The sequence below is a fragment of the Palaemon carinicauda genome, chromosome 28 (genome assembly GCF_036898095.1).
Source record: "Palaemon carinicauda isolate YSFRI2023 chromosome 28, ASM3689809v2, whole genome shotgun sequence".
NCBI lineage: Eukaryota > Metazoa > Arthropoda > Malacostraca > Decapoda > Palaemonidae > Palaemon > Palaemon carinicauda.
In genome coordinates this window covers 9,178,256-9,193,255 of record NC_090752.1, presented here as the reverse complement: position 1 = coordinate 9,193,255, position 15,000 = coordinate 9,178,256, and the positions used below count along the sequence as shown (strand labels likewise).

General features: G+C 32.1%; 1 protein-coding gene across 4 annotated transcripts in view; it reads right to left on the bottom strand.

The window, feature by feature from the left end:
• Positions 1-3,535: 3,535 nt before the first annotated feature.
• LOC137621452 (PTB domain-containing engulfment adapter protein 1-like) overlaps positions 3,536-15,000 on the bottom strand; it is a 95,032-nt gene continuing 83,567 nt past the window's right edge. For all 4 annotated transcript variants that reach the window (XM_068351765.1, XM_068351764.1, XM_068351763.1 and 1 more), the window contains 6 exons: positions 12,844-12,981; positions 11,784-12,005; positions 10,372-10,517; positions 9,047-9,288; positions 7,126-7,280; positions 3,536-5,596 (listed from right to left, as the gene is read on the bottom strand). In XM_068351765.1, the coding sequence (XP_068207866.1) occupies positions 5,516-5,596; positions 7,126-7,280; positions 9,047-9,288; positions 10,372-10,517; positions 11,784-12,005; positions 12,844-12,981 (984 nt within the window). In that variant the 3' untranslated portion in view covers positions 3,536-5,515. The remainder of the gene's footprint in view (positions 5,597-7,125; positions 7,281-9,046; positions 9,289-10,371; positions 10,518-11,783; positions 12,006-12,843; positions 12,982-15,000) is intronic.

Sequence of the window (15,000 nt, the reverse complement as noted above, 5' to 3'; positions counted from 1 at the left end):
CAATACCAACTTATTTATTCCTGTTTACCACTCACCAAAATCACTTAAAGTACAGTACATTCACTCATTTGAATCTTTCCATTTGAGTACAGCATTAAATATTTATATGAACTCACATTATACCTTAAATGGATGGCGATATCATTGCATCTCATTTTGGTGTACTGAAGGCTATTTTTGACTGTCAAAATACTATATTCAGTTAATCTAATTGTCTTATATTTCTAGCATCTGACTTGAAAGGTACATAGGCATATCTGTATGATTTTTTTTACTAATCTAATTACTACAATTAAGGATAGGTGCAACCTCAGAGTCAAATTTCTGTCTCATAGGTCTCGGCCTTAGAATATGTCCTTAAATAAGAAGTGAAAATAGGATTAACAAAGCTAAATAAACACAAAAACAATTCAGAATAATGTTACAAATTTTATTTTTTTTAAATAAATGTAGTACAGTACTGTACTGTACTGTGTTAGGTCGGGAAAATTTTGATGAATTGGGCAGTTAGGTGGGAGATCACAAGAAGTTCATAGTCATTTCTATTGATATGTACCCAATTGCTAATTGCAACTAGACATAAGTAATGGTAAAATTATAATAATAATATAATGTGGATCTTTGAAGCTTTAAATGCTCGAGTGTTGTTTGCAAGTATGTAACCATTTTTAACACATTAAAAATGAATCTGGACTTACAATTCGATCATAATCAAGGATTGGGAAATTTTAGTATGGGAGGCCCACCACTACTATCTAAGTCATCTACTCTACCTAAAACTTGAAGCTATTAACTACTCTGGCTGCTCATGTATTTGAAATTTTAACCCCTCGGTCTCCCAAAAATTTAGGAAGTAACTCTCTTACTGTAAAAGCCTGCTGGAGGTTACCAACACTCTTCTGGTGTCAACTTGTTGTTTCTTCACTTGAAATCGTTGGTGTTTTTATGTCGGCTTCTTTCCTTCTTGGGGGCTAGATGAGAAATGAATCTTTTGTACTCTCTTCTGTTGTATACCCTTTTTTGACCGACTTACATTAGCAGCATAATTTCCTGGGCATTACTACAGATCTTGGTTCGAGATCTATTTTCAAACCTTTAGCCATATTTCTACAATTTAATTTTGAAATAGCAATTTCTAACCTTCATCTGGTGATAATTCTTGAAATTCTATGGTACACCTATTCACAGTATTTCTTTTCCGTTTTAGTGACCACGTTTCTGCTGCACAAAGTAGTACATACGCTGATCATGTCCTTTTGCTCTCGCTATTATTACAGCATTTTTATAGACTGATGATCTAAGTTCCCTCAATGCTGCTTTTACCATTCCTTAATACTTTTCAACTCTTCAAAAGCTGTATTTAGATGAAAACATAAACATCTACATACATATGTAAAAACTCCAGACAATAAAATACGGTACAACACAATTATCCTGTGTCATGCAAAAGTACGATAAACTGCCGGTAAAGAGAAAGTTTATTGCTGTTTATGTTTGATATTAAACACTGGAACCATAAGAAAAAGATGCAAATGATATTGTGACTCAGTTTGTGTATAGTAATTTTTCATACTGGAATACTATTATTATGCCATATTGAAGATGAATAATAACAATTTCCAATAGCACAAATATATATTTGAAAAATAAAAACAACAAATATTTAAGTCAAAGTAACTTGTTGGAATTAGTCAAATGACCAACGTCTTTCACAACAAGATAACCTGTTCTAAATTGCCTATTATATGTACGTATTGTATATACTGTAGTTTAATGATACTTATGCATTAAAACCTACAGATTTCCAATAATTTTGCACGAGAGAGAGAGAGAGAGAGAGAGAGAGAGAGAGAGAGAGAGAGAGAGAGAGAGAGAGAGAGAGAGAGAGAGAGAGAGAGAGAAAATAAAACGCTGAGTCTGAGGGTTCCAATAAGGTAAGAAATATAATACCAAAAAAAGAAATTATGGTGGTGACTTCTGCACTGAGTTATTTGAATGTCACTTCAAACAATATTATACATTCAAGACATTCATGGATATGGCATTCATCTGCAAGTCTTATTACACACACAAAAGAAAGACCAATTCATAAAATATAGACACAAAACTTTCCTTACGAAAAGCAAAAATACGGTGACATTGAAATTTTCTTTTATATCTAAAATTATTTTCAAATGAATTCATTATGAATTTAATCATTTCAATAAAACAAGCAGACAGGGTCATCAAAATTTTGTGGTTGGATTGCCAATAGTCACACAGCCATGGCATTGAAATCTCAAAAGGGCTGAATTAGCATAACACCAGGCAGTTAAAAAATTTATTTTTCTATTAATAGAGATATTGGTCTTTCGGTAATATTAAACAATTTTCCCAGTAAATTATAGAAACACCGTTAATTTAGACCAATGTAAAACATATTTCAACGTTCCATAATATGGACATAAGTAATGTTTAGGAAATGAATTTTCACTTCTCATTATATACAACACTACACAATTCTATTTTGCACCATTTACTAAAATTTTTCTGAAAACTAAATTACTATTATAAAGGGTGAATAAAATACATTTCCAGATATATACATTTTATTTACAAAGACTACGTGCTAATGTTAGTGAGTATGTAGAACTATGCCATAAAACTGGTAATATCTGGAGAAAGATTTATATAATTTTGTCGTAAGAATAAAAAAAAAAATAAAAAAAAAAGTATGTCCATAACTAACATTAGTGTGACCCTACTATAATCAGACCTAAATCAGATGCTGAGATACGAAAGAAATGCATTCAGTCAAGTCATGTGAAAAAAATATGCATATATACAAATAGCAGTCATCCACCCAGCATCATAACCCTTCGGAATGATATGTAGGTCAGGTCGAGCTGTTGAAGGGATATCAAATTTTGTTTAGAGAGAACCAAAATGAAGTAAAGTGCAGATCACAACCCTTCCATCACCCACCCAAATAGACCCAACAAGTGTTACTTGCAAAGGCATTCCATCATGTCCTCACCCAGTGAATACCAAGAAAATCTGGAAATCATGGATTTCAGATCTATAATAGCAGCATATGTAATATATATGTTACATGAAAAAATAGCAAAAAATCTGTTTGTTTATGAAGACTTACGCAATCTTTTTTTTCTTTTTTTTTACAATAAAAGTAATAGTGCTCTATGCCTTGCAAATTATTATTTTGAGACAAAAATATTGTACTTGCTATTACGCAAAATACTCAATATCGTAACAGTACCAAGTGTAAGATGAAAAATTATCTAATGCAACATTTCAAGTTTAAAAATAGCACTGAGAAAATTGAAAGCTTACATTTCATTATATATAACTACTATCAAAACTGCTTACCGTTTATATATATGTATAAAAAAGAAACCTCATGGGCAGTGAAAAATATCTTATAAACGCATTCAAGCTTTGAAAGCCAAACCGGCATTTAAGAAATGAAGTTAACATTATCAGTGAAATGCCAGGGTTGTCATTAGCTTTACTAAAGTGGGGTTAACCCAAAATCTCATTAGCAAAAGTAAACTTTAATAATCAACTCTAAAAACTTTAACTGTTAACAATTTTAGCTACAGTAACTACATTATGATTGTGGCCATCTTATCACAAAATGTTATCACTACATATCATACAACACGCTAGTTTTTGTCACATGAAGAGGCAGAAGAGAAAGAGAGCAATACATCAATACATTTTAGAATTAAAAGCTTGGTCTCAGACAATAATACTAGATAAGATTCTTCTCCTGAATCATGAAAAAACTAAAGTGTGAAAAAGGGTCACCCATGCGTGATTTCAAATAATCTGATATTGTAATGGCCTTCCAAACAAGAAAAATTATGTCCTATCTCTACAAATGATGTGATGTTGCTATTTAAAAAGTACAAAAATCTTCAGTAATTGATACTTGTAAATAATCCCAAAAAGGATAGAAAACCAGAGACAATGTCACAACTACCAAATGTTTGTTTTCACAAATAAATTGCCAATGTCTGGCATTACAACATAAAGGAATGAAGTAGTTCTAGTATGCATATAGAAACAGGTCACTTTATATAAAAAAAAAATTTACATAAATTTCAAGTCGGTAACTGAACCTGCATTAGAAATCAATTATTATAGACAGTACCAGCTTTTAATCTGAAATTACACGAGAATTAACAGACTCTATAATAATCTGCTTGAGTAGGTTTAAGCAATGTATACAATAAGAAAAATATAAAGCTCGAGAAAATAGGGATTATGATGCCTTTTATGCACCAAATGTAATACAGTACATAACAGTTGTATTCTTACTACAGCAATATAAATTCAAGTTAATACCGTTCAGATCACAAAAGACCCGATGGCTAATCTATAAACAAAAATTCCTTTCAGTAGTAGCAATTGAACGACATTTTCCATAACAGTATTATTAAATAATGCAACTTCTATGAGTTTTGGTATAAAATGCATTAACATATACTAACCATTCTTAGACTACCATTATTAATAGACTTTTGATATAAACTTCCATCTATACAAACATATTCTATTTTTGATAAACTATAGCTCTAAACATGAAAATCATTATAATCAATTTTCATAAAAAGATAAATACAAAACTATACTATCAGCATTCATTCTTAGCCATTAACATTTATCACAATTCTGCATAAAACTACATAAAATGAAACAGATCTTTAACTGATGCTCATCTTTTATATAAGTGATAGAAATAAATCTATGTTTGATGCCTTAAAACGAATACAGTACTATGTGTAACACCTATATTTGTACAGTTTTAAATAACATACCGATAATGATTTTGGAATGATGAAAGCATGATTAGATTCTAAGATAAGCCTTGTAGCCCATTATCCAGTAATAACTTTCCAACCCACAGAGCTTGAAACCTAATTGATATACTGTATTTTGAGTCAGAGTAACACTAAGGCCTTTAAAGTTCTCAACTCGATAGACTGTCCTAATGTGTTAGTATCACAATTCTTTTTTTTTTCTCTAATATAATGGAATCAAATACCTCCATAGGAGTAACAGTGACAAAGTAATGCAACACTACACATTAAGTCTTCAATTAACAACCTACCTAAGTACAGCACATGTACTTTCAGTTTGTCATTTTTGGAAAACAAAGGGCTGGTGGGAAGATATTTCCACCTTCCCATAACCATCTATTCAACTTGGACAGAAATGAGCTGTATTACAACTAATTAGATTACAGCATTACTAAAAGCATTTTTTTTTTTTACTGTATAATTTAATGGTAACATTTTTTAAATATTTTTCATCTCTTATATTAGTACCTTGAAGATATACTGTATTTACACATACTATAATCTATACTGTACTAACAGTCACACCTGTTATTCATAACCTTCTGTGAGTTGGTGCACAAGAGTAAAAATGGACAAGCGGATTGACGTCTCTTGAACATTAGAGAATGCAGATTGCAAGCGCTAGTTTTCTTCAACCGAGGCCCTGTGCATGATTAATTCTTCAGTGGATCTAGGCTTTCAAGTGTGAAGTCGTCATCAGCAGTGCCAAAAGAAAGACCACGGCTAAAACCAGCCTGCAAAGTGAACGTCATTTTCCTTGTGAGTAATGAATAACTTTCAAGATGAAAAATCTTCCTCATATTTGATTATAAATTCACAGTTGAAGAAAAATATGAATATCACAACTTAAACCAATGATTTAGTCGACTCCAGCAATTCTTTTGAAATATGTTACAATATAAAACATGGTGAATCAAAACGTAATTAGCTAAAAAAAAAAAAATAATCTGATCCAGTGTAACAATTCATCTTCAATAATATCTAACATTATTATATTTTATGTTACTATAGTTGATTACTACATAACTTTCTATCAATAAAACAGTGTTGGTATTTGAAGTATTAGTTGAAGAAGATACCAATAACTGCAAAATCTTAAAACTAAAGCCAATCATCATATATAATCCTCCTTGAAAATGGTCTATCAACAGAATTATTATAACATCTCACTTTTATCTAATACGAATACCTGACTTTTTACACCAAGCTTCCGATAAAATTCTACATTGATAAACGTATAGTTGAATTTCCTTAAATCCTAACATATTAATTAGCATAAAAACGAAAAGTTCAATGTTGTACGTAGATACTTTTAGTCAAGAAATGCAACTCATTTACCTAATTATAGTTTACAACTTTATAATAATAATATTAATATCAATAATAATATGGCATAGTATATCGAGAGATTTTTTGCCCTTGATACCAAACACAGAATAAACAAGGTAATGTATCTTATTTTGTAAAACGCTATACAGATAAACCACATTATCCCCATTATTACGGAATAAGCGACAAACTCAGGATTATTTTTACACTTATAAATATCCCCTTAGGAAATGTAATTGTACTTTAAATGTAAAATAAGTTACACAAGTGAGTGTACAGTACAGTACTGCAATTCTAATATAGTGCAGTACATTTAAAATACTGTATTACACTTGCTATATTAACGTCCTCACCTACCTCTCTCTTTCTCTCATATACTGTTTTGTATTGAAATAAATACTCTACGGAAATTATTAAGAAAGAAAATGGTAAAAATCAAATCTTTATCCTTTTTTTGATAACCTACTGTATATCGCATTACTGTACAAACATTTTAATACTGTAGATACACATTAAAGTATACTACCTGCAGGCAACACCAAACTCTACACTAAAGGGAAAAGCTTATGTACAAATATCACTGATGATGATACCATATTATTATTATTAATAATAATAATACTAATAATAATAATAATAATAATAATTTTAATCTGTCTTCATTCAGTGCAGTCATGTTATACAAAACACGACTCTAATTACAATATAATCATCATCATCAAATAAACTTGCAAACACTGACCCATCATAAAGAGAATATAGATAGTAATTTATATCAAACACAACCTGAATAAATCAGAAAGGGGTGAATTCAGAGAACTCTAAAGAAATATTCATATGAATTAAATAAACTGACTACATCCACTCATGTTTCTCCAAAATAAAAATAAAATCTACACTATAATAAAATCGTGAATAGAAGAGGCTTCCTTACCTTCATTTCATTAAACTGAGCTAAGATGTCATTGTTGCCATTTGTTGGGGTAAATGCAGCAGAACCAAATGGATCTCCGGGTGTATCGAATACAAGGTCAGACAAACCATTCTGTTGGGGTTGTTCATGTGCACGGGCTGGTCGTGGAGGGGGGACTTTTGAAATAAGGAAAATAATTAATGACAAGAATAAAAATCAATGTTCCAATGTAAAGTATTGGGGGGGGGAAATTAATCAAAATTCTTAAGACAATTTATACAAAAAAAATACAACTTATTTATAATAAAAACAAAATAAAAAAAACTAATTTTTTATGCAATATTCTTGAATATTAATATCCCTTTCATTTGAGGAAGAGAAAAAGTCTACAAACCTGAACAAAAAAATTTAAATAAAAATTTACTTAGTATCCAGCATTCATGATTTAGCTTCTTTATACACTACAGTATCAAGAACATACATACAAGATAACAGTGAAATCTATCCTAATTTTAAATAACAACAAAGAGGAAGACTTGAAACGTCATTCCTTAATAAAATTAGTCAAATCCTAAATATTTTCCTGATAATGAATTGTTAATTATTTAAGCTGTAATTCATGATATATTGCAAGTTTTCTTATATACTAGAGCTAATGGTTTGTGTGAGCTAAGAAATTTATAAAAAGTTACAAAGATACTGGCAGGGAGGAACGTAGAGAGGAGAGGTCCCCTTTTTTGTTTCATTGTTTGATGTTGGCTACCCCCCACAAATGGGGGAAGTGCCTTGGTATATGTATGTATGTACAAAGATACTGGTGTCTTAAAGACTTTCTAATCATTCCAAGAAGACACCTGAAAAACATCACATAAGTCTGTCCCAAAGTGAACCCACACTGACTGTTGTTGAGCCCTTTCAGTCCTATTTTCAATTCACTGGATCTAGTTTGCTTACCGCCCAAGATAAATAGCTGCCTACAGTAGATATTATTTATACCTTTACATCTTTCACAGACAAATGATTTCATCATTAATGCCATTCTAGAAAGTTAAGTACAAGCCCCAATGTTCTAGCCATCTTTGATAGTTTGTTGTACTTAGCTTTGCTGTATTTTTATGTTCTTCGGGAACAGTGCCCAAAACTATTCCTCATATCTAAGTGATATCTACCTGAACCATTTTACTCAGTATGGTCACTTTTCTAGTTATAAATACAACTTTAACATATAATATCCTAGGTTCAACATATCCTTTCCTAATAATTTTCAAGTTTTTTTTTTTTTTAAGACAAATACATATTACTTTGAAAACTGTAATTCACTAGGAATAATACCCATGTGCTACTCTTAATGACAACTTCATCTCCTTACCCAGTAGTTCATACCTTGATTCCTTATTTCTATGACCTTTGCATAAACCAGCCTTAATTTCAGGATAATAAAAGGAAAGAGGACCTACAACATATCCAAGAGGATCTAAACTATAGTCCATTTCTATTAGCGATGCATATTTGCACCGAGTCGCAGCGGTGCCCTTTTAGCTTGGAAAAGTTCCCGGATCGCTGATTGGTTGGACAAGATAATTCTAACCAATCAGCGATCAGGAAACTTTTCCGAGCTAAAAGGGCACCACCGCGAGTCGGTGCAAATATGCATCGCTAAAAGAAATGGACTATAGTGACTTGTTTTCTTCTTAGCCAGTCTTCACCCATGATACTTACACTCCTTACTCTTACCGTTAGTCTTTTATAGGGCAACTTAACAAACAACTAGAAATCTAGACAAAGGATATCAAATGCTCTACTGAGTCTACTGTACTTCTATCATACTGTACGAACTAAACATGCGAAAGAGATCTAAAAGGTTGAGTGTGCAGTCAAGGAGCAAAGTCAATCTTTATCAGGAAAAAGAAAGAACAATGAGAGAAAAGAATTGGATACTCACTAAGAGCCATGGTTGAAAGGCCATTTAAATCAGAAACTGGTTTCTTGGTGAACGACGGTGGCTTCTTTTCTTCTGCTCTTGGATCAAAATCGTCATCATCGTCACAGTCACCATCGCTGGCCAAACTTGCCGAGCCATTTGTACCATTAATACTAGTTGATGGGGCTTCTTCAGCACGTGGATTAAAGTCGTCATCATCATCATCAAGTGTACCGTTGGACATGGGACATGATAGGATATCACTGGAAAAGTTTAAAATAAGAAATTAATTATAGCATAGTGAAACAATCATTCTAATGTACTTTTAAGATCAGCTGATAATAAATTGATTACTCTATATACTGTACAGTAGTTCATTATTTATATCCTTTCATGCTGATTTAAAGAAACAGAATTTATAATTCCTTTCTGTAAGCCTAATAGAGAAAATATCCTACAACATAAAAAACTATCGACTCATTCATTATGATTTTAGCAGTTTAGTCTTTATGGAGCTTTACCTATAATTGAAATACAATATACTGTACTCCAAGTCAAAAGTCAAGGGAGATAAAGAAAGAATATGAGTAATGACAAGGTCCAGGAAGGGTTCATGCAGCTTGATTAGCACTCATCACACAGAGGATAATTAAGGATATACAATTTTTATGAAAGGAGTTCATGTGAGTATGAAGGCTTAAAGTAGCTTGATTGTATGGTACAGTATTGGTTGTAAAATTGGCTTCAATGAATGTGATTTATCATAGAATAAAAAATCCATCTTATTAAATGAAACACGGTATAACTCATGAAAAACCGTACAATAAAACCTGATTTGTCATTATGCCATTATAAAATATGGCTAAAATTAGGTGAAAATATACAACCAAGTCATTATCTAAGTGAAATAAGGACAAAGTGAATAACATTCATAAAAGGAGAAAAGCCTATTACAATAACATACAGTATGCACAATAAAGTTCATCTTTATGATACTCCACTAAATGATAAATGTAGCAATAAAAGTCTAGTAAATTGTTCAAATGGGAGACCTACTTCTTGTTGTGAAATACTATGAAATCCGAGCCATTCCCCAAAAAGCAGCTTGCATGAAATTCAACAATTATTTTAAACTGCAACACTAAGATTAAAATCTTTATCAATTCATCAATGGAATATTACAAGAAAAATAAATATAGGAACTTTCAAAATAGGAAACCATTATTTATAAAAATCTGAGTACAGTATAATTCACGTAAACAGATGTATCTGAATATAAGGCAGAAAGCCGTGCTAAAGACTTTCAGAAGCGAAAGAAACTTGATCATTATATTTCTTATACTTACTCAATCAGATTAGCATCATCTGGTTTGGCTGCATTGCGTGGAGGAACGGGTGGTGGAGTTAAAAGATTAGAACTGGTTGAAGCTGGCTCAGATGACAAAGATGGATCTGTACTGCTCTCTCCATTCAAAGTTAGTAAGTCAGAAATCTGGAAGATAACAGAAACAATTATACTTTTAGGAAGCATCATATATGAATAGAATATTGGTAAGATAATTTAAAAAAACTTGAAAACTCTTTCAAAGCAGACATGACTCAAACTGTAACTACTCAAGTTTTGAATTTAAGAATAGAGGATAATATCAAAATATAGTACAGCTATAGAATTATCACATATCTTTAGATTGGTTAATAAGACAAGCAGCACGCATATAGAAAGAGTACGTCATTTGGCTAATTATGGAAACTAATAGCAATAGCATAAATTCTGGCAGTACATCTTCAAAAATTATAAATCATGAAGTTCGACAAATCCAAATTACTGAAAATAGTATAGACACAGCTTCAGTCTTGAAGGTTGGCTGGTGTAGACATAACTCAACATTTGCAAAAACCATAGAATTAAGCCATAAAATTTCCTGAATGAACTCATTACTACCCAAACATAGTTAATCTGTAACAGGTCTCACTTACAGCTTCTGGTTAGAATGCACAGTATTGTAGGGACACTTGCTATACACAAGTTTAGTTTACTAAGGGAAATAATATAAGTACTGTACTGTACTGTAATGTACATTTAAATGTATGTTCAACAATGTGAAGCACACTAAAAAGATAAAGTAATTCTAATACAATAAAAAGAAATACAAAAAGACTCACTTTGAGGCTCAAGAATTAATACTCCACAACTGAGAAATATAGAATGAATAGTAAAAGATATACTGTAAATATCATTCCTACTTTTGATAAAATGCTATGTACTTCTCGCAAGTAAAACACCAGTATGTACAAATAGTGAAAATCACTCTTATTTCTGTTTTGATTTAATTTTTTACTCAGAACAAATAGTCATAAGCTTTATCAAATTTCTATTAACCCTTTTACCCCCAAAGGACGTACTGGTACGTTTCACAAAAGCCATCCCTTTACCCCCATGGACGTACTGGTACGTCCTCGCAAAAAAATGCTATAAATTTTTTTTTCCCATATTTTTGATAATTTTTTGAGAAAATTCATGCATTTTCCAAGAGAATGAGACCAACCTGACCTCTCTATGACAAAAATTAAGGCTGTTAGAGCAATTTAAAAAAAATATACAGCAAAATGTGCTGAGAAAAAAATAACCCCCTGGGGGTTAAGGGTTGGAAATTTCCAAATAGCCTGAGGGTAAAAGGGTTAACAATAAGTGTTGAATTTGAAAATTTCAATAGCATCCTATCACATGAAATAGAGGTAGAAACAGTGAAAATCTTACATTATTTTCCTTCATGTATTCATCAACATCTGGTCTATTTTTCAGGGCTGAAAGCTGAGTAATGCGCTCCTTCAAGATTTGGTTCTCGTCTTCAAGTCCTTGGACGCGCTTCTGCAGGATGAGCAACTGACGTCGCATCTCCACTTCCCGGCTTGAGGTCTCCACGAATCTTCGGTACGCAAGATCAAATGCCTGACCGATTGTTAAGGTGATTTCTTCAGCCTAGAATGAATTGAAAAGCATAAATATGCTGTTATACATATGAATCTATTAATTTTCAGACAATTTTCATACAACATTGTACAGTCACAAGAATACAAGAACTTAAAACATACCCCATCACGACCCTTAAATTTCACTAAACTTTCTTCCTAAATAGAAAATATATTTAATATCTAAATGTTATGATGAATTCAAAAGCTAGTAATTTCAAAATTTCTGAAAAAAAAAAGTTTATTTCATCATTAATGGTAAGAAAAAAAGTGTACAACTTATGCAGAAAGTTGACAGGCCATTCCACAAATTCTAAAGTCAGTCATAAAAAAAGAATAACCCTCAACACTACAAGAAAATCTGGCTACTTAGATGGAAGACTTAGACTTACATAGGGTAAAACAGTACACAATTCTACACCATAACATTGCATTGTGATTCCGATATATTTCATGGTGACCTACAGAAATATAGTCAATGCCATTCTTTATGATATACTAAAATCTTGACAAAAAACTAGATAATCAGTCTAAATGAAGTACTGCAATGTATTCCAAAATAATTCCCAAATCCTTACAGCTCAAATCTTGTCCCTATCTTATAAGATTCATACTCAAGAGGCTACTCTATACAGAGCTTTATCTCTCTAACATTATCAGTTTTTTTTAGTGTTAAAACCCTCCTTACTGGGGATATACTCTCTGTTATTTCAATAATTAATAACTGTATTCTCTATCACAAGGTTTTTATTTTGTCCTTTACTGCAAAATCAATTACAATTCTGCACCACTCCACTAAAATAAACCCAGTTAGCTTAAAATGCAACAATAACAGAGAACATACTCACCAATTTATCACTAACAAACACAAAACAGGTGTGCTTGTCTGAGTCTGCTTCTTTGGCAATGAAGCTGAAGAAACGTTTTTCGGCCTTGTCATCTGCGCAATAGCTGATTCTATGTAGGGGATATTGGTGAAGGTTTTTCTGTTGAACATAAAAAAATAGATGGAGTTAAGCTAAATTAATAGCTTTCGTGGAGGACTAATATCAAGAAATAAATGTCCGGGATCTATTCTAAAAGTTTTTTTCATTCGTGAATGACAACAATAAAAATACACTACAATAATCTGAGACTTTCTATAAAGACCAATTCTAAGACATTCTACCATGATAATAAATTGGGAGACTTTCTACCGAGACTTTTTTCTTTAATTAATTTCCCAGTTTTTTAAATAATTTTAATTCATAGTTATCATAAGTTGTTTCCATACAAACTCAATTATGCCATAACTTTAATGTAACTAAAAGTGTTGATGAAATATTTTGGAAGGATATTTCTGTTTATTTTCATCAAATTCTTCTTTTACATGAATTCATACTCAAGAGACTGTTATGCTGGACTGTATCATCATTTACAAATATTCTTAGGGTTTTTTTTTTCTCTCGTTTACCATAGCGTTTTGGAAACTGTAGAGGATATTTAAATATTTTGATAACAAAAGCTCTATAAAATAATAACCAGGAAAGCTTATGTGACACAATAAGTTAGTTTAAGCTATCCAAAACAAAAAAAAACGAAAATAAATATAAAGTATCTCTGATAACTGCAGAGACATTCTCTTGATCATTTAGTGATAGCCTTTGATCATTGAAGTACAGTAATGGCTATGAGGAATTAGCGACACATGGGGAATCCGATTTTGTTCCTTTCAATAAGGAGACTGTTTTCATAAATGGACATCAGAGGAAGATATAACCACTGTTTAGTATAAATCTTAGACTTAGAAAATCCTTTTTTTGGGTCGTAATGATTTACTTCGTACCCACGATACTGTCAGGAACAGAAAATGTAGATTTGCTGACACTATCAAGAACAGAAAATGTAGATTTGCTGATACTGTCAAAAACAGAAAATGTAGATTTGCTAAAACTTTTGTGAGCAGAAATCTTTTCATTTAGATTACGGGTATTCTACTCTATTAAATCTAGGGTATGGGGTAAAGCATTCCTTAAATAATGGGATACATTTTCAAAGCACTGAAGAGTAAATAATTTTCATCTTTAGAAATTGATTTATGAACTTGGGTTATATAGCACGGCACTGGGACCTGTGAGGCTATTCAGCACTGTAATTGGGGAAAGCCCAGCAGCTATTCTAAGAAGTTAGAAGAAGTTGGACAACAAGATGGAAGAAAAGAAGTAGGAATGGAGGTAAAGTAGAAAGATATAAAAGGATAAAAGGGAGGTGCAGCTAAGGGCTGAAGGGATACTGTAAAGATTCCTAAGTATCACCTGCAGTGCACCAATTGAGGTGCACTAATGACACTACCCATTTACGTGGAATTTCTCTTTACTATGAACGTCACAGTTGTGAGTGTGAATGAACCTACAACTAGAGTGCAGACCTCCGCTGCGGCTGATTCGCGATGTGAATTGGACTTTTTTCCCCGTAACCTTGACCTCTGACCTTGACCTTGCAAAATTTAATAATTTCCATCTTTTAACATAAAAGTTAACCCCTGCAAGTTTCATTACTTATGATTAACATTGTGGCAAGGAAACTGTTCACAAACAAACACACAGACACACAAACGGGAGGTAAAACATAACCTACTTCCAACTTCGTAATTAATAAGATAACCAACACAAACCACCCCACAACAAAGATTAATACATACAAGAGTCTATCACAAATGCCTTTCACTAAAGAGCCCACTAAACCCATATTAAAGTGGGGGACTGACTGTAATAATTAAGTGTCCATTTCTTTGCAAAAACTGAATCCTTCACAAGCAATAGAAGTCAGAGTGGAGGCAACAATGATTCATTACACCCAAATTTTCTGGGGTTTCAGAATCCACAAAGAGTTATAGGGATTTTGGATATCTGACAGACTTTTTAGTCCATCCGGGGAGAATCCATTTGCTCTTTGGGGAGCGATTTGGTTTGAACGTTTAGAGAGTTTTTATGATCTTGTATAACTTATTCTTGAACTCGTTTACC